The sequence below is a fragment of the Sorex fumeus genome, unplaced genomic scaffold (genome assembly GCF_029834395.1).
Source record: "Sorex fumeus unplaced genomic scaffold, SorFum_2.1 ptg000131l, whole genome shotgun sequence".
NCBI lineage: Eukaryota > Metazoa > Chordata > Mammalia > Eulipotyphla > Soricidae > Sorex > Sorex fumeus.
The window spans coordinates 31,617,641-31,645,071 of record NW_026606188.1 but is presented as its reverse complement, the minus strand read 5'-3'; the positions used below and the strand labels follow the sequence as shown (position 1 = coordinate 31,645,071).

The following is a 27,431-nucleotide window of genomic DNA, read 5'->3' as shown; positions in this document are numbered from 1 at the left end:
GGGACCACCTGGGCTATACCTGCTAGCACTAAGGGGGTCGTGCAGTGTTGGGATCAAACTCAGGGCCTCGCTCATGCTATGCATGGCTCTACCACCTGGCCTCCCCCCCAGTCTTTTAAATGTCTGTATTAATGAGAACACAACATTGTTTTCTTCTACAGTATTCTGTCAGTCCCTTTTTAATTATCTGAGAATAAATCATTAATGGAAAAAGATGAACTAGCAAAAAGATTAAATCAGCAAACATCTAGACACAAGTGATCTATTAAAATTAATAGGCTCAAAGAGTTATTAAGCACCTGCTATTTACCATGCAATAAGCTGCATGCTCAATTATTCAAATACATCTAAAATAAGCAACGTGGTGTTGCTTGCATAGTCAATACAAAAAAAAAAACAAAAAGATTTCTTAAAATTATAACTGAATTATTTAAAAATATAAAAAAAGACATACAATTCAATAAGATAAAGTCTGCTCAATTTCGTATTTCAAAACAGAGTAATCTTATTTTAAAACAGTCAATGGTTTTCAAAACACAGACATAAGTACATTTCAGTATTTACCTATAAATTCACACTGACTATAAAAGCAGCTTTGTCTTCCGATTACAATGACTGCAGCTACATGGGCTCGTTGATTTAGAGTCACCGTCAGGATGCAAACTGACCTTAGCAATTATTTTCTTTATCTCTACAAGGAATCAAAATCCTTCCAACTCCTAAGCCTATCCTCTGAGACTGCAATCTTCTGCTTTAACGTGGGGACACAGCATGGCTGACTCTGGCGTCCCTCTCCACCATGAGGCATCTTTGATAATAGAGTGATGGTATGAAATGGTAGTGCTCTTTTTCATTTAAATTTGAAAAATATCAGCCTTAAATAGGGGTGCTTACTATATACTCATTATTTCCTGACAGGGGTACCTAATAACCTATGAAATGAAGGGAGGAGGAGAGTACATCATTTTATTCGGCTCACTCATCAAGCGAATAAATGTCTCCTTGCTTTCCCAATTTGAAATCAATGCTTGCTAGATATCTCCTTTTATATTTTGTTTCTCATTTTATAACTTATTTGTTTGATTTTTGCCACCACAGCAATCCATTTAAGAGGTGTCTAATTTACTGAAAAAAGATTCAAGGCTCTTAAGAACTAGGCATCTTGGGGCCAGAGAAATAGTACAGTGGGTAGGGCACTCGCCTTGCACATGGCTTACCTAAGTTTGATAACCTGACATCCCATATAGTCGCCCTGAGTGATTACTGAGTGCGAATTCAGGAATAACCCCTGAATACCACTAGTTGTGACCCAGAAACCAATACATACATACATACATACATACATACATACAAACAGTATCTCCTATGCTCTCTGAACCTCAAAAACCTCAAGACTGACATGGCTAGATCCCCCAGAACCCAAGTTAGCACATTCTATGTAATCTTTAGAAAAAGTTTTCAAACTCTTAGCATTTACCTTGCTTAGTTTTGGAATACAAGCATTTTTCTCAGTTAAATCCCAAAAAGTCAAGAAATGATCATTTGGAGGCAAATAGGTCCAGATCAAATCACAGAGATCTGAGTCCTGAAGAATCCAAACTAACTCAAAGTGAATTATAACAAAATAACATCCACTAAAGACTGTCAATAGTTTCCCTGCTAGCTATGGCCATTCTCCTCTAAGGCATCACCTGCTCAGATAGTCTGATGAACAGCAATGCCCACCAGCAGATACATTTTGGCACTAGAATGAAAAACTCAGCAATTTTTAAAAAAGTATTGCTAACTGTATAATTATAAATATACAAAACTAAGTGAAAATAGATAATTTTAATATACATAAGTTTCGTCTCCCTTCTAGTAGGAAACACATTCCTCTCTTAAAAAAAAAAAGAAGAAGAATATGTTATTTGTCAAAGCACTCTTAGAAGAAACAAAATGTAAAGATTTGTCTCTCCCCTTTTTCTGGTGGGAGGGAGCAGGGCAGTGTCACACCCACTGGTGCTCAGGGTATATTCCAGGCTCCAAGCTCAGGGATCACTCCTGGCAAGCTGGGGAGACCATATGGGATGCTGGGGGTTGAACCCAACTTGGCCACCTGGGAGGCAAGGAGTGTTGTTTTTTGTTTTGTTTTGTTTTGTTTTGTTTGCTTTTTGCGTCACACCGGCATTGCACAGGGGTTACTTCTGGCTCACGCACCCAGGAATTACTCCTAGCAGTGCTCGGGAAACCATATGGGATGCTGGGAATCGAACCCGGGTTGGACGTGTGCAAGGCAAATGCACTACCCGCTGTGCTATTGTTCTAACCCCAAGGCAAGTAAGTGTGTTACCTGCTATACTATCATCACTCCAGCCCCAAGATTTGTTGTCCCATCTAGAACTTGACCATTCAGGGGCAAAAGGGAACAATCAGAAGACATTCCACAGAAATGTCAGGATTATCTCAAATATGAGTCCTGTGCATACTATTTCAAATTCTGCCCTGGACCAGGGGAACTTCATGTCTCCAAGTCAGGTAGCACTCTCCTGCTTACTCCAGCCTGGCTCCTCCACGGTCTTTCATGCTGGCCAGGCCCTTTGTGAACACTTGAGAAGCGTCCCCATCAGCTCTGGCTTTCCTTAAGTGATCTGCACTCCTACTGATTGTTTTGCTTTGCAAGAGAAGCACAGAGATTACACAACAGCTCTGTATAGTAGCCAAGGTAGAAACTGGTAAAACACTAAATACAGTCTCAAATATAAAAGGAGGAGTTCGCAGAAAGAACACAAAAACCTCTGCATTATTTTTGCCTACTGGGAGCCGGTGTGGGGAGGGGAGGAGGGGTGTGGACAGCTTCAGTAAAACCTCCCAAGCAGTACTCAGAGGTCCAGGGGCCATTCTGGAAGTACTGAGCCCAGTTCAGTGTGCCTCATGATTCAGTGCTCAGGCCCAGCAGTGCAGAGCTGCTCAAACTGAGAGGTGCTCAGGGGGACGAGAGCCACAGGCGGCAGTGATAGGGAGCCAGGCAGTGCTGGTGACTGACCTCAGGGCCTTCTGAACGAGCTTCAGCCCTTCAAGCTATCCGTCCCTCCCATTTGCATGGTCTGAGCAAGGCTGTTCTGAACATGATCCATCATAATTATAACCCACCTTCTCCCTCCCTCTCTCTCTCTCACTCTTCCCCTTCCTCCCTCCCTCTCCCTCTTTCCTCTCTGTCTCTTTCCCTCTCTCTCTCTCTCTCTCTCTCTCCATATATATATAATTTCACTCTCTCTCATATATATATAATATATATGCATACATATCACGATCACGACCGTCCTGTTGTTTGTCGATTGCCTCGAGCAGGCCCCAGTAACGTCTCCTTCATCCTAGCCCTGAGATTTTTTAAAAGGTGCCATATTCAAGGCTCTTTCAGGGTTAGGAGAATGAGACCCATCATTGTTACTGGTATTTGGCATATTGGGTACGCCACGGGGAGTTTGCCAGACTCTGCCGTGTGGGATGCATACATATATCTATGTATACATATATGCATACATATATATGTATGTATATAGAGAGATCTGTACTGCAGAGTCTGGCAAGCTACCCAGGGCGTGCCCCATATGCCAAAAACAGTAACAATAACGGGTCTCATTCCCCTGACCCTGGAAGAGTCTCCAATACGGCAGCAGCGTTAGGAAAGATGAGTAAGGAGAGGCTGCTAAAATCTCAGGGCTGGGACGAATGGAGACATTACTGGCGCCCGCTCAAGCAAATCAATGAACAACAGAATGACAGTGATACAGTGATAGAGAGAGAGAGTTTTGGGGCCACGCCTTCCAGTGCTCAGGGCTTACTCCTGGCTCTGTGCACAGAGATCACTACTGACAACCTCAACTCAAGGGACCACACGGGGTGCCAGGGATCAAACTTGAGTCAGCTGCATGCAAAGCAAATGCTCTGCGTCCTCTGGTCCCTTCAACATATTTTAAGCTTCCATCTGGAACTGAAATTGTCTTCTGAGTTTTATGGTATTTTTTTTCCTTTAAATAGGAACCACACCTTCAAGGGTGGGAGGGCATGGTCATATTGTGACAATTTTGATCTCGGATCCCGTAATGAAGTCCCAAAGGCCACACTTGGTGTTGCTGGGGCCAGCAGGTATTGAGTGCCAACCAAAAACTCAAGAGCCTCCCACATGCCCAGCTCCCCCAGTCTGCCTTTGGAACTTCTTGACCTAAGGCAAAAAAGCAAGGCCTTTACAGTAATAAGAGCTAACATTCATTGGTTACTTGCTACCTGAATAATTTCCCAAAGAGCTACAGTGCCAAAGGGGTAGAGTTTGACAGACAGATTAACTCCCAAAGCAGAGGTCCTGGTCAAGGGAGAAATATGACATTTTATATATATATACACATATATGTGTGTGTGCACATATGTGTATATGTATATACATACATACATATACATATATCATGCAATATATAAATAAAACGTCTCTCTCTTTTTTATGGAGAGAGAGAAACCAGGAGCTCAAGTCCCTAGGTAAACTTTTATATAGCAAATGTCATATATGGGAGAATTCTAGAAGTTTCTTACTGATTTGATCATTTGTGTAAAGCTCAATTATAAATCTATAATGAGTTTCAGAATTCAACATTCAAGTCAGTCCCAGGTTAAACTGGTCAATATTAAGAAAACATTCACAAATAAAAAATACACTGAATCTTGGGGTCAGAGCAATAATACTGCAGGCAGGGTACTTGCCTTGCATGTGGCTGACCCGGGTTCAATTCCCAGCATCCCAGATGGTCCCCTGTGCCCACCAAGAGTGATCTCTGAGAGCAGAATCAGAATTAAGCCCTATGCACTGCCAGGTGTGGCCCCAAAAAATTATTTTAAAAAAACTAAATCTCATGCTAGTTGATATAATATGACTTTCATCCTCTCAAAAAACTGGATGAGCCTCTTTTGCAGACCACAACACCCAAAAGGAGAGAGAGAACAAGAGGGAATGCCCTGCCACAGAGGCAGGGTGGGAGGGTGGGGATGGGGGGGGATATTATCCATGGTGGTGGAAAATGGGCACTGGTGGAGGGATGAGTATTTGATCATTGTATGACCGAAACCCAAGCACAAAGATTTGTAAATCTACAACTGTACCTCATGGTGCTTCACTAATAAAAAAATAAATTATAAAAAAAAAAAAAACTGGATGAGGCTCAGTGGGAAGCACTTGCCTTGCATGTGTGAGGCCCTGAATTCATACTTGGCAACACAAACGGCCCTAAAATAACTGGATATGGGCTGGAGAGATAATGTGGGGGTTAAGGTGCCTGCCTACACACTTGCACATGGTCAAACTTCCAACCCCTCATCCAAGTACCCTAGAATCCCTGATCTTAGAGCCAGGAGAGAAGAAAGGAGGGAGGGAGGGAGGGAGGGAGGGAGGGAGGGAGGGAAGGGAAGGAGGCAGGGAGGGAGGGAAGGAAGGGCGGGGAGAGAAGGGAGGGAGGGAGGGAAGGAGGGAGGGAGGGAGGCAACTGAACTAATCACTAGTTACTAATACAGCCTTCTGGGGCTGGAGCTATAGCACAGCAGGTAGAGCATTTGCCTTGCAATGCAGCTGATCTGGGTTCAATTCCCAGCATCGCATATGGTCCCTCGAGCTCAGGAGTAATTCCTGAATGCAGAGCCAGTAGTAAACCCTGAGCATTGCCGCATGTGACCCAAAAAGCAAAAAAGTAAATAAATAATAAATAAAATACAGCCTGCTGGGCCACATCCTCAGAATTCCTGATTCTACTGTGTGGGGCTGACAATTTAACTTTATAACAGATTCCTTCACAATTGCCAATTCTTCTGGTCCAGGAACCACTCAAAAAAGTTCTACTAAAGTATTACTCAATTTTAGGAAAAGCTGCAGAAAAATGTGACTGATTCCATCCATCCCTGGAAATGCTTTTATGAATCATAAAACATTATCCCATCCAGACAAGTAACTGCAGAAGAAATTTAAATTCTCTTAGAAACTTCAAATCAAGTCATGAGTCTTTTAAAAGCATGTCATAAAAAAAAAAATTCCCAGACTCCTCAGGAAAAAAAATTATAAATTTTAAATTCATGCCAGGTGGCAACACTTTAGGAACAAACTCTTTTAATGATTCAGGAACTACATTGCCTAAAATGGAATGATTGCAGGAGTCACAGATGCAGATGTTCACAGGAGTCAAGAATTTGAAATGGTCCGTTGGCCAACTAGAAAAAGCATGCGATATTTGAAGTTATGGACCTCCAACCTGCTGACCCTCTGCAGAAATCTGGCCCCAGAGTAAACACCACAGCACATAAAAGAAGTCACAAGTTCAGAATTTGTTTTAACTTTCATATATTAAAGGCAATTGACCATGAATCCAAAAAATTTAAATGGCATTCACACCTAACAAAACATATTCATAAGGGGCTGGGGTGATAGTACACCATGTAGGGTGTTTTCCTGGCGTGCAGCAGACCAGGGTTCAATCCCCAGTATCCTATATGGCCCCTCACGCCCACAAGAAGGGATTCCTGGGGCTGGAGCGATAGCACAGCGAGTAAGGCATTTGCCTTGCACGCAGACAACATGGCCAACACAGGTTCGATTCCCAGCATCCCATATGGTCCCCGAGCACCGCCAGGAGCAATTCCTGAGTGCATGAGCCAGGAGTAACCCCTGAGCATCGCCGGGTGTGACCCAAAAAGCAAAAAAAAGAAAAAAGAAAAAGAAGGGACTCCTCAGTGCAGAGTCAGCAGTAAGCTCTGAGCACCACCACTATGGCACCCCAACACCCACACCACCATCCCCTCCCCCCCACACACACACACACAAAGCATGTCCATAGACCAAATTCAGAGCATAGGAAATCAGTCCGCTGATTATGATGCTGTGGCTGAAAGAAACTGCATTGGTTCTATGAACATAATCAAGGAGTTATCACATGTCAAACACAGTGTGGAGTGGTGTGGTAACACGGGAAGCAGAATTCGTCTCTAGTCTTAGAAGCACTCATAAGTCTAATGAATACATGATGCTAAACAAAGGGAAAATATTGGGCAAGGCTTACTATAAGCGGAGTAAATTAGCGATAAGTTCACGGCACAGTAAGAACCTAAAGAATGTTCTTAATCGCAAGTACAATAATTGTTTTGTACAAGATTTTTAAAAATTGAATAAAAGCTGGGATTGAGAATTGACTTATTACCAAACTTATCAAAAGCCTTCAGATCTGTATTGCTTACCTGAAAGTCAAAGCTTTATCACATGAAATATAAATTATCAAACGTATTTATAGAGCAGATAAAGGTTTAATGGTCTTGAAATACAAGGTACAATAACTGCTACTATAGAACAATACAAACTAAGAAGAGGTTACCAACCCCAAACAGACATTTTTATCTCAAAACAGAAAATGCTGGAAAATGCTGCATTCTAGTGGGATCACGCTCCGTGAGGAACAAGCCACAGCAACTAGAGAGAGAAATGATGTCATGCGACAGGGATCACAGAATCCCAGCTACCCTTGGGTTATGGTGACATGCACTAGCTCTAGGTAAGGAGCCCACAAATCACTAAACCATTCATAAACAGAAAAGCAGTGCAACTCAGCTCAAAGCCAAAACCAAAAAAAAAAAAAAAAAAAAAAAAAAACCAAGCAGTTAATAACCGATGGAAAGAAACACGGTTTCAAGTACCTCTTCAGTAAGATTGCTTGCCATGCTCAAACAGAAAATCTGCAAGTCATTTCGCTAGAGCACTAGGGTTAGGGAAGCCTTGTGACTTCATCTCTTCATCTGATGGAGCTCAGGGTGACATTATCACAGCCGGGATAATATGCTCTTTAATTAAAAAATAGAGCCCATGCACTTTCCTCCACAAGCAAGGTCTGCCAAGGATGGTGATCGGATAAAGTATCTCACAGCACAGGGACCCCGTGGCCCAGGCGTCATTCTCTTACAGGTGACTAGGCTAGCCCAGAAACGGCCGCAGCAACCAGCGCGTCCATAGCAACCACTGGTCATCTCATTGCAAAAGCAAGAAAATGAACAGGTCTTCCCGTGAGCAGCCAGGACCTCTATGTGTTTTACCTCCAACTTTCCCAGGAAAGGGACATTCTTGAAAATTTTCTTTGGCTGTACAAAACAAAACACGGTTTATGTGTTTATTTAAAACTAAAACAAGTTGCATTTGTTTCTTTACAAAGAAAAAAAGTGTCTTGGCATGGCCCATTTTGTTCAAACCAACTGTGTTTCATTGGTAACACGGCATGCTTGGCTAAAATAAAAAAGTAAAAGTATCAGACAGTGAAAGTATCAGTGACTCATAATGATTATTTGATCACATTGATCCTATCAGTAGAGGCATTTGGGGATTCTTTCTAAAAGGGGTTCTTGGCTGAGAATTGTGAAGGGCTCCGTAACTTGCAAAACTCACAGCGAGTTCACTAACATGGCTTTAGAATGTTTTCTTTTTAAGCTCCTTAAAACGTCTTCCAAAAGTAGAGTGATTTTCCCACAGATAAGTCCATGAAGTGGAAACGGGTAATGACCTCATAATGAACTCTCAATGTGCTTCTGTAGGCATAATAAGAGCATGGTCTGATCACTGTTATCAAGAGTCCTATGTACAATCACCTGATATCCTGGCAGATCCCTTGCTACCGCTAGGGTTATGGCACTGATTTACCAGGCAACAAGGACACTGACCCAAGCTCCAGGTGGGACCATCTACCAGGTACTCTCAGCACTTTAATACAATCATCATTTCATCATGCACACCACCTTCTTCTCCCACCCGGAAAGGGCTATGCAGGATATTTTGTACATTTGAAATGACATTTCTGTCAATATTCTTTCAAATCTTTTAAAAGTCGCTCTCAAGACTACTGAATTGTCTTGTTGATTCAGAAGAACAGTTCAGAGGTCTTTTTTATTTTTTTAAATTGTTGCCCTAGGAAAATGTTCCTTTCAGTGATCTCTCAGATATTTTTTCTCTAGGCAGGAATTTTATTTTCCTCTGAGAAAAAAATGAAAATAACAGTTTAAACTGCATTGTTTACTTTTAGAGATGCTGATTCAATCCTATTGTTTTTATAAAGGCTTTCAGATTATTAAATCACTTACTGGAAATGTTAACTGATTAAACTTAGAGGAGGCATTCTGGTTTTTAAAACACACTGCTTTGTGTTTTGTTAGTACCAGCTCCTCTTTTAAAAGCCCATAGATTCTAGCTCAGTGCTCTTGGCATTGTCTCAAAGCATCCCTCTGAGAGCCTGATAAAAAGTTAGGAATTCTCCAGAATTAAAACATAAACACACACAAAAAGTTACATGTAATTAGAGGGTCTAATGGGGCCCTGGAAATACCAGATTAATAATTCCTGTTTGAGCTTATAAATCATTGTTGTCATTTCACATAAAACAACACATTTTACAAATGTTTCCTTCATTACGGCAACTAATGACCAGAAAGCGGAAGCTGTACTTTTAGTGCTTAGACTTCTTAAACTGTACTTTCAAATAAGCAACAGGTTTCTTTTGTTGGTGAAAGTAGCTTTGGGTTTAATAACCTAAACAGATGTTTGGTGGATAATTTTCCATAATAATCAACACAATTAAAATTAAAACCATTGATTAGAGGTAAATTTTATTTTCATTCTTTTGGGGGTGGGGGCAGGGGCCAAATCCAGTGGTGTTCAAGGGCTTCTCCAACTGCAATCAGGGGCCACTCCTGGGGGCCAAGTGGTATCAGGGATCAAACTAGAGCCTTGCATGCAAAGCAAGTGCCTTCACCCTTGTACTATCTCTCCAGCCCCATGTCTTTCTTTTTCTTAATTGAAAACAGAATGCATATACTGACATATAAAAAAATAGCAGTGAATCACCTCTTGAAACCATCTACTTGGAAAAATACGTTTAGACATATTTTAAAAATAAAAATTGGGTCTAGAATAACATGTACTGAAAAATATTGCCTATCCATAAAAGACATCAAAAGGAGAATCATAAAAGCTTTCTTGGAAAAAAATTTAAATTTCCAAAGTAGAAATAAAACAGAATTAAAGTAGAAAATAAAATATGGTGTTAAGAAGACATTAAGAAGCCTCAGAGAATTCAAAGAAGCTATTATTCCTTTAAATAGTGCCAAATTATTTTAAGAAATTTGAGGACCACATAAATGCATCAGATTCATAGCATTAAAAGGTCATTATTGCAGTTTTGGTAGCATAAGGAAGGCAAAAAGGAAATAGCCAAAGATTAAGAAATCAATGCAGAGCGAGGCTACATGCTGACAGTAGACTATTCGGAAACCCCCAACAAGTGAGATAAATAAATGAGAACCTAAGTCAAGAGGATCGTGATAAAGACAATGGAAATGTCTGTGTATCTAGACCCTGAGCTTGTACTGAAAATGCTAAATTATAAGGCATTCCCGCATCCTCTGGGAGTCCCTACAGACTAAAGAGAAAGATGCAAATGGGTAATTGCAACTCATCATAGTAGAAGTTTGCACAGAGAATCCTGTGAAAACAAGACCAGAAGGATAAAAAGATGCTTCCTCCAAGTAGGGATGCTGAAAAAAGGTTTTAAAAAATGAGAAAATGGGAGAGGGATAGCACTGAGTCAGACTGAGCATCACAAACAATTATGTGGGCAATTTGGTGTGCTTGGGAATAACAGGCAAGGCTGGAAATGGCAGGGGTATGGGAATCTTCAGCAAATCAATGACTCTGTGCATGAAATCAGAGACTGGAAAAAGGCCAATTTGAGAGTTATCAAAGCAAACATGATAATCAAGGTGAAAACACATAGAAGCAAAAGGAACAGACGTTTTACCCAGTGGTGTCGCAAAGTGCCACTGACAAGAGACATTGGCAGGGAACCCATAGCTGCAGAGAACAGGGAAGGTCTAGATGTTATGTGATGGTGAGAGAGACAATGTGGGAAGTATAACAAGAAGAGTGCATTCAAAGTAGGAAAACCTGATCGCTGGGTCTCCGAAAGCAAAGCAGTTAGAGTGGCAGTAACAATCAAGAGAAACAGAGGAGCCAAGAAACAGAAATAACTGAAGGCCACTAGGCCAGAGTGAAATTCCTAACATCAGTGCAGTGACAGGGCACATGAAAGGATTACAAACCAGAGGTTACCACCAATGGAGGACAGTGGGAAATAACGCAACCAAGAGCTGTGAGACCCAGACCCTAACATGTCCTTGCAACCTTGAGTACTCACATGGTTCTCTCGTCTCTCTTTCTGCATCTTTAAAATCAGGAGGCTAGACAATTTTGAAATAAGTTCTACAGTTTCTTTTTTTTTTAGGAGGGAGGGACAGGGGCTCTTAGGGGTAACTCCTAGATCTGCACCCAGGAATTACTCCCAGCAGTGCTCACGGGAACATATGGGAGGCCAGGATTGAAGCTGAGTTGGATGCATACAAGGCATGTGCCCTACCCACTGCACTATCTCTGCAGGCCCAGTACTAAGGTTTCTTAAGGTGCTAAAAAATATCCGTCAATCGATTCCACTAAGAATCTAACAAATACAAAAATACTAATTCAAAAGAATGTATGCGTTCTTGTGCTTATTAAAGCACTATATACACAGCCAAGATACGCAAATAACCCAAGTGCCTAATGATAAATGAGTGGATAAAGAAAACGTGGTATAGGGGCCATAAAGATAGTAGAAGAGGAAAGATACTGGACAGCCACAACCATGGTTCTATCCCCCACACCACCAGGGGTCACTCCTGAGTCTAAGGTCAGTCCCCTGAACACTGCTGAGACCCAAAACTCCTTTCCCCACATCCTCCAAATGATTTTTGTTGTAAATGGCAAGACCTTGTTCTTACAACCAACTATTTATATATATATATATATATTTTCCATTTCCAACAATAATAATGGAGTTGGAAGTTGGAAAGGTATAATATAAAGTGGAATGACTCAGAAAGAGAAAGAAAAATAATCTGATGATCTACTTATATGTGGGATATAAAGAAACAAAAAGGAAGGGAAGAGAAAACTAATCCAAAACCAACTCCTGGATTTGGATCTCAGAACAGAGGCTGCCAGAGTGGGAGGGTAGGGAAGGCACAAACAGTGGAGAAAGTCCCACAGATGGCAGGGAAGGATTTCCATGCTTTGGTAATGAGTGTGGTATGCAACAACTGACTTCTGATCAGCTGAAAGGCATTCCTGAAACATACACTATAGCACAAATATTACCTCAATATAAACACAAAAAAACAAACACTGTCCTCCCGTTGTTCATCGATTTGCTCGAGTAGGCCCAGTAACGTCTCCATTGTGAGACTTCTTGTTACTATACACTATAGCACAAATATTACCTCAATATAAACACAAAAAAAAAAAACACTGTCCTCCCGTGTTCATCGATTTGCTCGAGTAGGCCCAGTAACGTCTCCATTGTGAGACTTCTTGTTACTATGCTTGGCATATTGAATACTTTCGGTAACTTGCCAGGCTCTCCAATTACCACAATATAAAACTACAAAATATTAACATTTAAAATTGAAGGGGGCCGCTCAAGTAATAGTACAGCAGGTGGCTGACCCAGGTTCAATCCCTGGCATCCCATATGGTTCCCCAGCACTACCAGGAATAATTCCTGAGTGCAAAGCCAGGAACAACCCCTGAGTATTGCTGGGTGTGACCCCCCCCAAAAAACTGAAGTATGTCTGAAAAAAATCAGGAGGCTGTACTAAATAGTTGTTTAGATTTTAGGAAATTCTATCAGACAGCTTTCTCACATGGAGATAACAGGTATCTGGCTGGGAAAATACTCAAAATCTTTGTTGAAGAACCCTATTATGTTTTCAGTTGAATTAATAAATGTTACTTTAGTAAACTGAACTTAAAATTTCACAAAGTTCAGGGCCAGTGAAATAGTACAAGATGTAAGGCACTTGCCTTGCATGCAGTCAACCTAGTTCAAATCCCTGAGTACTATATATGGTCATGACCACCATCACCCCCACCCCCCAATCCCCCAAACAGCACTAGGATTCATTCCTGAGCACAGAACTAGAAATACCCCTGATACTTCTGGGTACAGCACAATACCCCACCAAAAAAAAAAAAATTTTTAACTTTGCAAAAATTTTTTTCCATACATTCTCTTAAATAATTCTAATCTCAATCTCCACTCTGAGAGGTCTATCATCCTAAAGTTGAAGAAGCTGAGATTCCACAAAGTTTAAGAAATTACAGCTTTGAATTGTTAATAATTGGTAAACCTATTTATCCTAATATTGAAATACTATATGGTATGCTTTATCAAAATAATCTCTAACCTATTAGCATTTTGGCTTTGGAATTTCATTCCTTTAACAAGTAAAAGATGCCCATTAGGGGCTGAAAGTATATTATAGCAGATAGGGCACTTGTCTTGCACACACCCAAACTAGGCACCCTATATGGTTCCCTGAGCACCATAAGAAGTGATCCTGGAATGCAGAGAGAGGAATAAACCCTGAGCACTACCAGGTGTGGCCCAAAAATCAAACAAACAAACAAAACAAAACAAAACACAAGATTACTCTAATTAATTGTATTAACAGTATAATTCCAGGCATCCAAACATTACCTTATCACTGAAATGAGAAGAGGGAACTGTCCAGAATTTATTAAACTTTCATAAGAGTGAAAAGAAGTTTTGTAAATGAAAGTAAATGCAAATTTCACCATCTACTCCTAAGAACACTGAGTCACACCAGAATTTTTCCTTTAACTCCTTTTTCTTCCCTCACTCAAACTGAAATCTAAGTAGTTGATAATAATAATATCACATTGATAGCAACTACATATTAATGGAACACTAATAAAGGAGGCAAATAAACTAAGTCTATCAAAGGAAGAAATTAAACTTAATTCCTTATTAATTCTTCTTTCCCCATTAATTCATCCATTAAGATACACTTAGCATTTTGTTACAAAATTTGTTTTAAGGATATTATTTATTTAGTAAATTCGAAATTTCAACATTATCTTCTAAAACCTCAGGGAAATAGCTTTTTTCTGAAAAATGTAGATCACTTTAGTTAAAAAAAAAAGTTACCACATCTTTTTAAATCTGAAAACACAGGTTAATTCCTAAAAAAGTGTATTGTAACAGATCTTACATAATTGACCTTTAAAATACCATGGGGGAAGGAGGTGGCCACAGAGAGACAGTATAGTGGGTAGGGCACTTGTTTTGCACATAGTCAAGATAGGAAATCAATCCCTGGAACCCACATGTCTGAGTCTACCAAAAGTGATTCCTGAGTGCAGGTATGCCCTGTGTACCATCAGGTGTGACCCCCAAACCAAAAAAAAAAAAAAAAACCCTTTGGTAGAATTTAGCATTTTGAGATTAATAACAAAAACTGATTGAAATCATATTTATACAGCATATTCTACAGAAAGTTCTCCATCACAGAGAGACTGTAAACCAAAATTTAATACAAAATCAATAAAATCAAACAATTATCACTCAGCAGCTAAAGTGTATATGATAGTCCTATGTCATTTCAGTAACACCTTACCTAGCAAAAAGAAAAAGCTACCCTAACACTGTCTGTTAACTATTACTGCTAGGAGTGTGATTCATAGCATTTCACCTTCATGACAGAAACACATTGACGCTACTCACTAAGCAAAACAGAGAATAGAGATCCATTATTTTTATGTAAGGCAAGAAGTTTCCTCACATATGCTTAGTGTTTAAATCAGGAGAAGGGTGGGCGCTACCTATCCAAAGCTGGAGTGACAGCATAGGGGGTGAGGCACTTGCTTTGCATGCGGCTGACCTCATTCAAAATCTAGCATGGGATAAGGTCCCCTGAGCACTTCCAGGAGTGATTCCTGAGTGCAGAGCCAGGAGTAACCTCTGAGCACCACCAAGTGTGGATAATAAGTACAGAAAATGGAAATAGATCTCCCGTTAAAGGAGAAAAACAGGGGCCAGTTTGACAGTCCAGTGGGGAGGGCGTTTGCCTTGCAGACGGCCAACCTGGGTTCATTCCCCGGCATCCCATATGGTCCCCTGAGCACCGCCAGGAGTAATTACTGAATACAGAGTCAGGAGTCACCTCTGAGCATCACCGGGTGTGACTCAAAAAAGCAAAAATTAAAAAATAAAAAATATATATATATGAATGGCGTTCGCCTTACAGGCGGCCAACATGGCCAACCCGAGTTCGATTCCTCCGCCCCTCTCGGAGAGCCCGGCAAGCTACCAAGAGTATTCGATATGCCAGACACAGTAACAACAAAAGTCTCCAATGGAGACGTTTCTGGGCCCGCTCGAGCAAATCGACGATCAACGGGAGGGCCTTTACCTTTTTACCTTTTATATGAATGTATAGCCTGATTCTGCCATATGTAAAGTTCATGCTTTAGCTCCCCTAGTCTCCATTCCTGTCATTTGGTTGTGAAAACCACAGAGATGATATTCAAGAAATGCACAAAAACTTCAATCTTGATCAGACATAAAATGCTTATGCTCCAGCACGCCTGCTGAGCAATGATGAGCCCTTTCATTGCCTGAAAACAGAATCTCAAGGCAGACCTGATGCTTTCAGAAAAATCATCCCGGAGGGAATTTGATAAGAGACTCATTAACAACAACCTGAAAGGATTTGTGCTTTCTTTCTTAGATCACTATTCCAATGACTTCACTTAGCTCACATTTCAATTCATCTGAAAAATGAAAAGAGGTTAATGTGTCCTTTGTGGGTCGGTCAGGTGGATCAATTTCAACTCTCCTAGGTGAACTACTCACATAAATTTCCAGAGGTGAAAATTACCTAAGTAAATGGTACGTGCACAGCCATCCTGCTGGTCAGGTTTCACAGTTCAAATTCTTAGTACGGAAACATTAACACTGCACGATACTCACTTTTAGTTTCTTATTTAGTTTACAGCAGTATCTGTACACCATTGCCAAGTTCAGAGGTCCAAAATCTGCATAGAAACTGAGATTTTAAAAAACAGGATTTAGTATAAATATAACTTCCAGTAATGTCAATGCTCATTTTTATCTTCATTAGAGTTGTTATCAATTTTCAACTATGTTCAGGAATAAAGTTCAGCTTATAAATGACTCATAGTAAACTACTGCAGTTTCATCCTATAATAACGACCTCCCAGAGACTATAACTTGTCTCTTAAGTGGAACAAAGTGAAAAGTTTCAAGATTTAACTTCGTTTCCCCTTCCCTACTGAGACAGTAACAGAATAGAAAAGCAAGTAATGAAAGAACCAACATGAATACATCTGTGCTTTCTGGTTTCATCTCCTTATTACTAACTTAGTCATAAAGCTCCTCTACTCAGGGCTCTAATTCCGATGAACATATTCAAACAGCGGTTTCAAGTCTCAACTGTCAATCCAGTGATCGTTTTCAGCTTCGCTCTGCGTGAACATGGGCGCATCTCTCTCCAACACTTTCTTCACCTTTTAGGTTAGTCATCAACCTACATCTCTCTTGCCTATTGTTATACATATAACTGAGAACAGCCTGTAAAAGAAATGGGTCCAACCCTGGAGGCCTGGCATCACTTTTTTCCTCCTTTAACTCCCTCTTGGACCTCATCTCTCCAGGTCCTGCTCTGTCACCTGAAATCCAATGTCTAAACTCATCAGTATTCTCTTCAAATGAGTATTCCAGAGTCAAAACGTTTTGCTTCTCTCTAATCACCAAGTCATGGAACTTCTCAATGGAAAAAAAAATATCTCTTCTATCCCAAAAAAGCTACTGCTCCAAGTCATCCTCTTTGTTTCCTAATTTCTACTTTGGCAACAAAAGTCCAGACCTTTATCTTCCAAATTTACTATTTAAATTCTCTCTCCCTGGGGCTGGAGTGATAACACAGTGGGTGGGGCGCTTGTCTAGCAGACAGCTGACCCGGATTGGATTCCCAGCATCCTATATGGTCCCCTGAACACCGCCAGGAGTAATTGCTGAGTGCAGAGCCAGGAGTAATCTCTGTGCAGCGCCAGGTGTGACCAAAAAAAAGCAAAGATAAATAAATAAATAAATGCTCTCCAGTCATTCTATATTCCATCCTATATTTATGATTAACACTTTCATAAAGTCTCACTTGTCACAGATCCTTCTACTATTCAAAAAATGTTTAATTGCCCCTTATTCCTTTCTTGGTCTACCAATCCAAGCCTTGCATACCCAGGCTGACCTGATCTCCTCGTAGGTCCTACAGACAATCTTCATTGCAACAAACTTGTCCAATCCTTATTCCCCTAGACTCCATGCATTTTCTTACTCCAAGCCTTTGTTCACATTAACCTCTGGGCCTGGACTACACCCTTATCCTTTTTTTCTAGCTCCTTCAAAAGTTAATGCAAATTTTACTTTCTCCATAAAACCTTTCCAATGACCCTTATGAAAGACGATCCTTCTCTCAGTTTCCAAAACTGGGGCTAGCGAGGTACTACAGTGGGTGGAGTGCTGCCGATCACATGGCTGACCCACGTTCAATCCCTGGCACTCCATATGGTCCCCCAAGCACTACCAGGAGTGATTCCTGAGTGCAGAGCCAGGAGTAACCCCTGAGCATTGTCGGGTATGGCCCAAACAACAACAAAAGTTTCTAAAACACACCAGCTGGCCCATACTTGGCCCAATACATATAGTATCATATATTCCGAATTGGGCTGGAGCGATAGCATAGCAGGTAGGGTGTTTTCTCTTGCACACAGCTGGCTCGGGTTCAATTCCTCCAACCCTCTTAGAGAGCCCAGCAGGCTACCAAGAGTATCCTGCCCGCACAGCAAAGCCTGGCAAGCTCCCCATGGCATATTCGATATGCCAAAAACTGTAACAAGTCTCACAATGGAGATGTTACTGGTGCCCGCTTGAGCAACTCGATGAACAACGGGAGGACAGTGCTACACTGCTACTCCAAATTATCTTTTTCAATATAGAGCTATCTACCCAACTACAGTGTAAGTCTCTGACTCAGGGACTATACCTTACACCACTTAAAACTTCAACAAATGAGTCTTTAGTATGAGTATCTTACTCCTCAAGGTTCAATCAAGTTCAATTTAACATAGCTCATATATTTACTAAATAGCAACAAGCTTCTTTTAAAAATCTCACAAAAGACATTTATTTTGAGAAATTCATTTGATCCAGGGATGTCTGCTACTCAACTGTACAACCATAAATCTGTTGTTATAATACGTTGATTCTGTCACTAATCACCTGCCTTCTGTAAGAATACTAAACTTGGGCCAGAATGATAGCACAAGGGTTAAGGTGCTTATAGGGAAAAGTAACTTAAATAATACACTTCATCCTTAAATTGAATTACATTCTCCAATACCGTAGCCACTAGAAACATGCACTACATAAGTGTAAAGGGAAAACCAAGGTTATGTTATTTTATCATTTCAGCATTTCCTCAGCTTCCCCTCCAGATACATGAAGGAAGGGAGGGAGGGAGGGAGGGAGGGAGGGAAGAAGGAAGGAAGGAAGGAAGGAAGGAAGGAAGGAAGGAAGGAAGGAAGGATTCTCCTTTTCACATTTGTAAATGTTCTATTAGGAGTTTGGCAAAGTAGGAATTAATCAATAGAATTAAACATGAAGTCAGTGCAAAGCTGTTCCTTTGTTTTGTGTAAAAGAGTAAAATCAAATTGTTTCCTGTTTTGACAGAAAGACATTTTAAAACTTGCAACGTGGGGTTAGAGAAATAGTTCACCAAGTATATGCGTTACTAACAGGAGGCCTAGATGGAAAACAAGTCCTATCCCCCACACTGCATGGTTCCTTGAGCACTTTGGGAAGCAACCCTTGAGCACAGAACTGGGAGCAGCCCTTGAGCACAGAACTGGGAACAGCCCTTGAGCACTGCCAGGTGTGATCCAAAAAACAAAAATAAATAAATTGTATCCTGCAAGTGGGGAAGAGACAAAAAGGACCATCATCTCCTTCTCAGTAAAATAAAAGGGAGCAAACACTGACCAAGTTTACCCATTTCTTACAAGGTCTCCCACTTGTAGACACTATTGCTAGTCCTACAGATCTGAAGGGACGTAGAAATTGAATCTAATAGCCTTTTGTTATACCCAGCACATCTAACTCTTCTCACAAGATTCCTGATATTTTTTATGTGTCATATTGCTTCTGTTTTCTTAAACAAAAACCTAAGTGATTCAATTCCAAATAGAATCTTTTAATTGAACCTTATTCTAAATATAGCTTTTACTTGAAATTTTTTAACTCCACCTCAAAAGGTTATGCTATAGGGGCTAGAGCAATAGTATAGAAGTAGGGCATTTGCCTTGCACACAGCCGACCGGGCTCGATTCCCAGCATCCCATATGGTCCCTGAGCACTGTGAGGAGTAATTCCTGAATGCAGAGCTAGGAGTAACCCCTGTGCATTGCCGGGTGTGATCCGAAAAGCAAAAAGCAAAAAAAAAAAAAAAAAAAAAAAAAAAAAAGATTATGCTATATTCCAAGCAACCATCATTCGTTCAGCAAAACTTAGTCTGGTCTACTCCAGGCAAGGCATTACAAGTTAGCATAAATCAAAGTGCTGACATCACAAAAATGGTAACTGTTTTATAAATAGGATGAGAAACCTCTGTCATGATCTAATCGCTCAGTTTTTCTGCAACTCCACCTCATCTAGTAAATAGAGCTGCAAAATGAGATGCTTCTAAAGTTCTCTCTAGCAATGATACATATTCGCCATGCATGCTTACTCTTTAATATTTGCCAGCACTGCTGACACCTTTTGTCCATTTGTTTATTCACTCAGTTATTTACTAAAAGCCCACTGACCATTAGGCCCTGCCAGCTCACAATCCAATGAGAAGACAAATGTGAAGAGATTATTACATGTCATAAACACTTGATAGCAATACGCCCCCTAAACATAGTAAGATTTCCCATAGATTATATGCACATGTGAAAAATTACTAAAATTAATCAACAAAGCCCTTGGCTATACCAACATCCATTATTTTCCATATCTATGGAATATTATCAATATTCCTCAGTCAGATGACAAGGTGATAAGGTCCTGAACAAGCTGAAACTTTAAATGGTTAAATTTCAAAAAGATCTCAAGTGTTCATCAAACACTAATCTAAGGTCAAGCCTGGCTAGGAATATAGTTCCATGATTAGAATAGGAGAACAGGTGCCTTGGATATGTGAAGCCAGGGGTTAGGTCCCCAGAAACACATCACATGGGGAGGAAGGAGAAAGGTACAAGTTCAACAAGCTTTTCTCAAAAATTTGGAGCATAAAATACATCATAGTCACATTGACATCAATTCCTCAATTCCTATGGAAGAGCAATTACAATTATTAAGGAAACTTCCCAGTTCCACACCAGTAAAAGGTAAAAGGTAAAGGCCCTCCCGTTGATCGTCGATTTGCTCGAGCGGGCCCAGTAACATCTCCATTGGAGACTTTGTTGTTACTGTGTCTGGCATATCGAATACTCTCGGTAGCTTGCCGGGCTGTCCGAGAGGGGCGGAGGAATCGAACTCGGGTCGGCTATGTTGGCCGCTTGTAAGGCAAACGCCCTACCCACTGTGCTATCGCTCCACACCAGTGTCTGATGGAAAACGAAAGACCTCTACAAAGCAAGGGACACCAGGGCTGGAGCAATAACACAGCGGTAGGGCGTTTGCCTTGCACATGGCTGACCAGGGTTCAATTCCCAGCATCCCATATGGTTCCCTGAGCACCGCCAAGAGTAATTCCTGAGTGCATGAGCCAGGAGTGAAGCCTAAGCATAGCTGGGTGTGACCCAAAAAGCAAAAAAAAAAAAAAAAAAATGCAAGGGACGCCAATCACTCTCTCCTGAGCTGATCTCATCTCTCCAGGACTTTACCTCCTAATAGAGCAAAGAAAGCTACGAAATAAATTTCTCTCCAGCTATTATACTATTATGCTTTTATATTGTCAATATCACATCTCTAGACCTTATAGATTACAGACTATTATATTTGGTGTTTATATATCATTAAGTTTAAGAAATATATGACTCTAGTTATCCAAATTAGACAAAGCCATTCAACAGGGCTATGTTTCTCAAGGGCTACTTGCCCTGTTTGCTGTATTCTGCCTTCTCTTATGCATTGATTTGAGTTACACAAGGCATTTCTCTCAAAGTGGCTCCTTAGGGAAGGGAAAGAACTTTTCTCACTGAAATTGGCAATGATTTCTGCACAGTTGAGAACTTCCCAGAGAACAAAAAGCAGCTTCATAAAAAAGTCAGAACATCAGCATCACCATTTACTTATCTGCTGAAGTTTGACATTTGCTGTGCCCACAAAGGAAAGAGAGAACCCCAGGAACAACTCTCAATGCTGTCCTTTGATACATTATCTAGGTTTTTAGGAAAGACAAGATACAACAAGTATCAGAACCCTGCTACACTTAGCACCTCCTTGGGGGGTGGGGGGGTGGGGGGGTAGGTGTGGGGAGCAGCTCAGTGCACATCCAGCTATGCGCAAGGCTTACTCCTGGCTCTCTGCTCAGGGTTCACTCTTAGCAGTCTGGGAGGGATTGATACGTGGGGCTGAGAACTGAGCCCAGGTCAGCAGCATACAAAGCAAGCACCGTACCTCCCTCTTCTAACTCTCCCTACACTGAACACCTCCTTGACCAAGTAGCAGCAACGCTGCAGAAAGTTTTAGTTGTTGGTTCTGTAAAAAGCGTTATGGTGCTGTCACTTTAAGGCAAAGTAAAAGGAGAAATTAGAGGGCCAGAGAGATAGTACAGCAGGTAGGGTACTTGCCCTGCACATCTGAGTTTGATCCCAAGTACCACATATGGTCCCCTGAGCCCACCAGGAGTAATCCCTGAGTGCAGAGCCAGGACTAAGGCCCTGAGCACCACTGGGTTGGTCCAAAAACAAAAAAAACAAAAAAAAACAAAAAAAATTTTTTTTAATAAAATAACAACTCAGTGGTATCAAAGAACCTTCCAACATCAGGGTTTGTGACTCACTCTGGAGCAGGTGAATTAAAAAAAAAACTTCCAGTCTCAGATTAGTTAAAAATCAAAAGATTTCTTCCAGAATGCTCCTGTAAGATTCAAATCCACTCCCACAAAAACACTCTCAAACACTGTAAATTAGCCTTTTCATTCAAAGGCAGATCTTGAAGGCCAGAAGACTGAACTGACAGTATCCATATAGCTTTGGTAGAAAACAGGATGATGACTGATCCCCTGTACATAAAAGATTGACTCTACTCGTGTTTCATGAAACTAAGGCGCTGAAAAGAAAAACAATTACTCTAAAACCTGCAGAGATGATTCCATTACCTCGCTAAACTCTGAGAATTAAAACCAGGACCTTTAAGAAAGTCTGTGACACAAAAGGGCACAGTCTCTGCCTGTGTCTCTCTCTCGGCCTCATTTGTACCATTTCCCCCATTTTAATCCTAATAAGCTCCAGCCAGGGTAATTCTTTCTCTTCCTTCCCCAGCCTTTCACACGTTTTCCTCTGGACCTGATTACCACCTACTCATCCTGTAAATCCCACTCCAGTCAGACTTCTTCAGGGAATTTTTCCTGCTCTCTCCCTCACACCTATGTCTCCCTCATCCCAACACACACACACACACACACACACACACACACACACACAGAGGCTCTGTTGTTAAGTGATTTTAAATAGCTGTAGATTCCTCCTTCAGAGGTCTTACAAATAATCCTTGTGTAAATATTTGATTAATATCCTCCCTACCACCCACCAGGCTATAAGCTCCAGGAGAACAGGACTCGATTAAAATTCCACTCTCATCTTTGGAGCATCTGACACAGAGACAACTGGGTAACCAAATCAAAAAATGCAACTGAGTTGGTTCATCTGCAGCAATATTACATTCTTCCATTCTAACCCTTCTAAACTGTACTTCAGATTAAACTGTGGAAAGTATTGAAGACATCCCATTTTAATAGCTCTGAATACAGAGTAAAAATTTATAGGCAAAATCTGCCCCCCCCCAAAAAAAATGACAAAATTTGGGAGGGGGAGAGACTGTGATATAAAAAGATACTGGCGGAAGAGGGAAGGCACTATTTATATTAAACCCCTGTTCAGAGCTCCCTAACAAAGACCTTATAAATTGTTTTCCTTTATCTCTCAGTTGGAGGGTACAGGGAGTTTTTCTTAAAAATTTATATTAACTCAGCTGTGGAGACTCAATCATTTGCTTACCAGGACTTCACAATGCTATGCCAAGTGTATATTCTCTTTAAAAGGGAGGAGAAATATATAGAAAAAGAAATCAGTTATACAAAGATCCTCATTTCTGAAATCTTGGCAATCTGGAATATAAGTGAGAATCACAAATAAGCCAAAAACAAAGTCCTATTGTCTCTTCTGCAGCCTGCAATAAACCCACGCCCTTTACTATGTGAGAGTATCAGCCTCACACAACATCCAGTTGGTTTTATTCTGTTGCAAATGCTAATAAATGCAATATCTGGTCTTTATGCCCTAGACTATTCAGACAGGCAGGAGCTCCTACAGAGGCAGGAACTGACACTAATGTCAAAGGTTAACTTGACCATAAACATCACCCGGAACGTATTCAATGATATCAGCTAATCGGTAAGAACTGAACTGAATAGACTTAAATAGCTAAGACACTCAATGTTTAGCAAATAAGCATCATCTGATACATAAGCAGAGAGTTCTCTGGAGAGCATAAAACTATCCCAGAATTTCAGGACTGTAAAACCAATGTATTCATAATGATAAAGTCACAGAGCAAAAAAGTAAACTGTAATCAGTAAACCATTTTAAAATACAGAAATGTAAATTTATTTTAAAGAAGTTTGCATAATTTACAAACTTTTGATATTTCAAGATGTAACTCTCCAATTCCTTGAGAAGCTGGTTCACAGAAATATCATTATTTGGATGAATAAGTGGAAACCGGGAATAAAGCCTCTTTTTTTTTAATTTTTATTAGTGAAACACCCGGATGTACAGTTGTAGACTTACAAATTCTTGTGCTTGGGTTTCAATTATACAATGATCAAGTACCCTTCCCTCCACCAGTGCCCATTTTCCACCATCAAGGGTCCTAGTATCCCTCCCAGCTCCCATCCCCGCCCCCCCCCCCCCATCCCACCCTGCCTCTGTGGCAGGGCATTCCCTTTTGTTCTCTCTCTCCTTTTGGGTGTTGTGGTTTGCAAAAGAGGCACTGCATGGCAATCATGTTTGGTCTATAGTCTACTTTCAGCATGCTTCTCCTATCCTGGGAGGATCCTCCCAATACCCTTTATTTGGTGCTCCCTTCTCTATCTGAGCTCCCTTTTCCCCTAGCATGTGTTAAAGCCTCTTTTTTGATTCTCTCATTAAAATTTTAGAGCCTAGCAATGTAGTTCAGTGGCAGAGTACAAGCTTTCCAAGAATGAGGCCCTTGGCCAGAACCAAAGCACCAAAAGCATAAATGAATGTTACCACAAAAAATAACTTCAAACTGGCAAATTATCCAAATCCCCAACAGAATACGAAGATCTTTAAGACCCAAATGTTAAATTAAAAAAAAAGCACTTTGAATAATGCTATTATCAGCACAAATAATTTCAACTAAAAAAAAATCATTCTCAATCACAAATCACTATTATCAGAGATTAAGAATATTATATACTTTAATAGAACAGTGTTTATTATTACTGTCACTTAATCTTTTTTTTTTCCATATTTGAGCCACACCCAGAAGTGCTAAGGGCTTATTCCTGGGTCTGAGCTCAGGATCACTGCTGGGAGGCTCAGGAAATAAATGTGCTGCCAGGTCAGCCTTGTGCAAGGAAACATCCTCTGTACTATCACTCTGACACTGTCAACAACTTATTCATTTGTGGTCTTGATTAACAACACCAGGAATGGGGACATGGCTTCAGTAGGAGGGTGTATTCCTTGCAAGTCCTGGGTTCAATCCCTGGCAACCAAAAGCAAGAAAATTGAAATTGTACAGAGGGCAGGGAGCTTGTCCTGCACTCTGCCAACCTGGATTCAACCCAAGGTATCCCATTTGATTCCATGAGCACCACCAGGAATAATTCCTGAGTGCAGAGCCAGGAGTAATCCCTGAGCATTGCTAGGTATGACCCAAAAACAAAAAACAAATCAGAAAAAAAGTCACAAAAGGCAAAAGTTCCTTTTCTACTTTATTTCTCCTTCTTGTTTTTTTTGGGTCACACCCAGTGATGCTCAGGGGTTAATCCTGGCTCTGCAACTCAGGAATCACTCTGGCAGTACTCGGGGTACCCATGGGATGCTGGGGATTGAACACAGGTCAGCTAAGTGCAACGCAATGTCCCTCCCGCTGTACCAATCATTCCAATCCCCTACTTTTATTGTAGACTTTTTTCCATTCCTCTGCTCTCTAACAACACCAAACCCAAAAAAAGGCAGCTTCCCCTGATTTACATGTATTATATTTACATAAATTTACATACACTACATCCCATCTGCCCAAGTCAGAAACCTTGAACTTCACTCCTCTCCCCAGCCTCAGACGGTTAGTCTCGAATACACTCAATCCAGCCTTCCCCCTGCGTAGCTTTTCTGTTCCCATTGCAACAACCCCAATGTGATTCTGACATAGTTTAACAGACCCGAGTCTCTCAGTCCTGGGATTACCTAGGACATCCAGCCATTGACAGAACTGCGATCAAAAGGCTTTTCGTAATCCAGTCCCCAATTACGTATCTGGTCTCACCATGATGGTTTTACATTCAAGTACTATTCCCGTAGTTGGGCTCTCCCATAGTCCACTAATCCCCAAACACTGAAATTTCTCCTTTTCTTTCCTACCTTCCTCATTCAACTAAATTCAACTAAAATTCCTTAAGCACTAACTCTGGGCCATACACTGTGCTAGGTGCAGGGAATAAAAGGGTAAGAAAAACAGGTAGGACTTGCCCTGGCAGAGATCATAAAATTCTCCCTTAGTTCTAACACACCCTACAAAAGCTAGTTTTACCGTCACTTGTAGAAAGTCCTGATCAACCTGAGCAGCCCTAATCTCTTCCTTTGTTGATTCCTCATAGGTATATTTGCAGCTTTTGTTTTCTATTGCCCCAAACTACATCTGTTTCCAGTTCCTTCTTTGTGGATTTATGTGTTCCCCAGGCATTAGCGCAGAGCCGTCCCATCTAAATGTCAGTTTCTTCTGTAGCAATCTTCAACCACTTATGAGTTTTTTTTTTCATTTCATCATCCTGTTATTTGTCGATTGCCTCGAGCAGGCCCCAGTAACGTCTCTTTCATCCTAGCCCTGAGATTATATTCAAGGCTCTTTAGGAGAATGAGACCCATCATTGTTACTGGTATTTGGCATATTTGGTACGCCACGGGGAGTTTGCCAGACTCTGCCCTGTGGGCAGGCTACATTCGATAGCCTGCAAGTTTGTCCAAAGTAGGAATGAGATAATAAGATGTCATAAAAAAGACGAGTTTTTATGAGTTTTTAAGTTGCCCTTTTTCACTTCACAGAAAAATGTCAGGAGTCTTGCTCCTTTTTCTTCTCAATAAAGCGCACAGGTGATCTGAACAGTGGCTATGTAAAAGGCATTTACTTTTGGCTTTGGAATATGCTTATGAACTTACAAATGAGAACATCTGATGGCTTAGGCATCCACTTCAAACAAAATAACGAAGCTGCCCCGCGGTGACCTGGCTTAGAAAGGACTTGGCTGGCAGCCTACTCCTGCCCAGCACCCCTGCAGCCTACTGAGTCCTCTCCAACTGCCTGAGCAACGCTTGCCCAGTTAGACATAACTGGGTCCTTAGCACCTCAGCTAAATGGCCAGTTTTTCACCTGCTTCATGTCTAAACAAACGGAAACTGATTAACAATTTGTCTTTATAAAGATTAGAGACAGGGGCTGGAGAGATAGAATAGCAGGTGGGGCATCTGCCTTGCTCGTGGCTGTCACCCAGGCACCATCAGGAGTAATTCTTGAGAGCAGAGCCAGGAGTAACCCCCTAAGCACTGCTGGGGATGGCCAAAAAAATAAATAAATAAATAAATAAATAAAGATTAGAAACAGATTACCCACTGTAAGTATGTAAGAGATTAAAAGTATTTCAATAAATCATCATCTAGAAAGCAAAATTCAATTCCAGTAGGTCACAGAAGTAAGAACTGACAAAGGAATATGGATGTCTCATTATATTTACTCTGTAGTACTGCTACTTGTATAAAGAGTACACACTAGAACACATTCAAAATTCATGTGCTCAGAACAAAGGATGAAAAAAGTGTGACCTAAACAAGATCAGGTATTTTTTTTGCAAGTCTGAATAAAAGGACAGAGAGGAAAGAATAATCCCAGCAGGTTTCATAAGCTAGTTTTCTGAGTTTGTAGAATTCTCTGCAAAAATCATTCCATCTTAAACTACACAGGTTAAGCAGC

The 27,431-nt window shown here is 40.8% G+C and overlaps 1 protein-coding gene across 3 annotated transcripts in view; it reads right to left on the bottom strand.

Moving 5' to 3' along the window:
* Nucleotides 1–27,431, bottom strand: part of CDC14A (cell division cycle 14A) — a 191,506-nt gene that overhangs the window by 155,130 nt on the left and 8,945 nt on the right. For all 3 annotated transcript variants that reach the window (XM_056106535.1, XM_056106536.1, XM_056106537.1), the window contains exon 3: nucleotides 15,906–15,981. In XM_056106535.1, coding sequence (XP_055962510.1) covers nucleotides 15,906–15,981 — 76 coding nt within the window. The remainder of the gene's footprint in view (nucleotides 1–15,905; nucleotides 15,982–27,431) is intronic.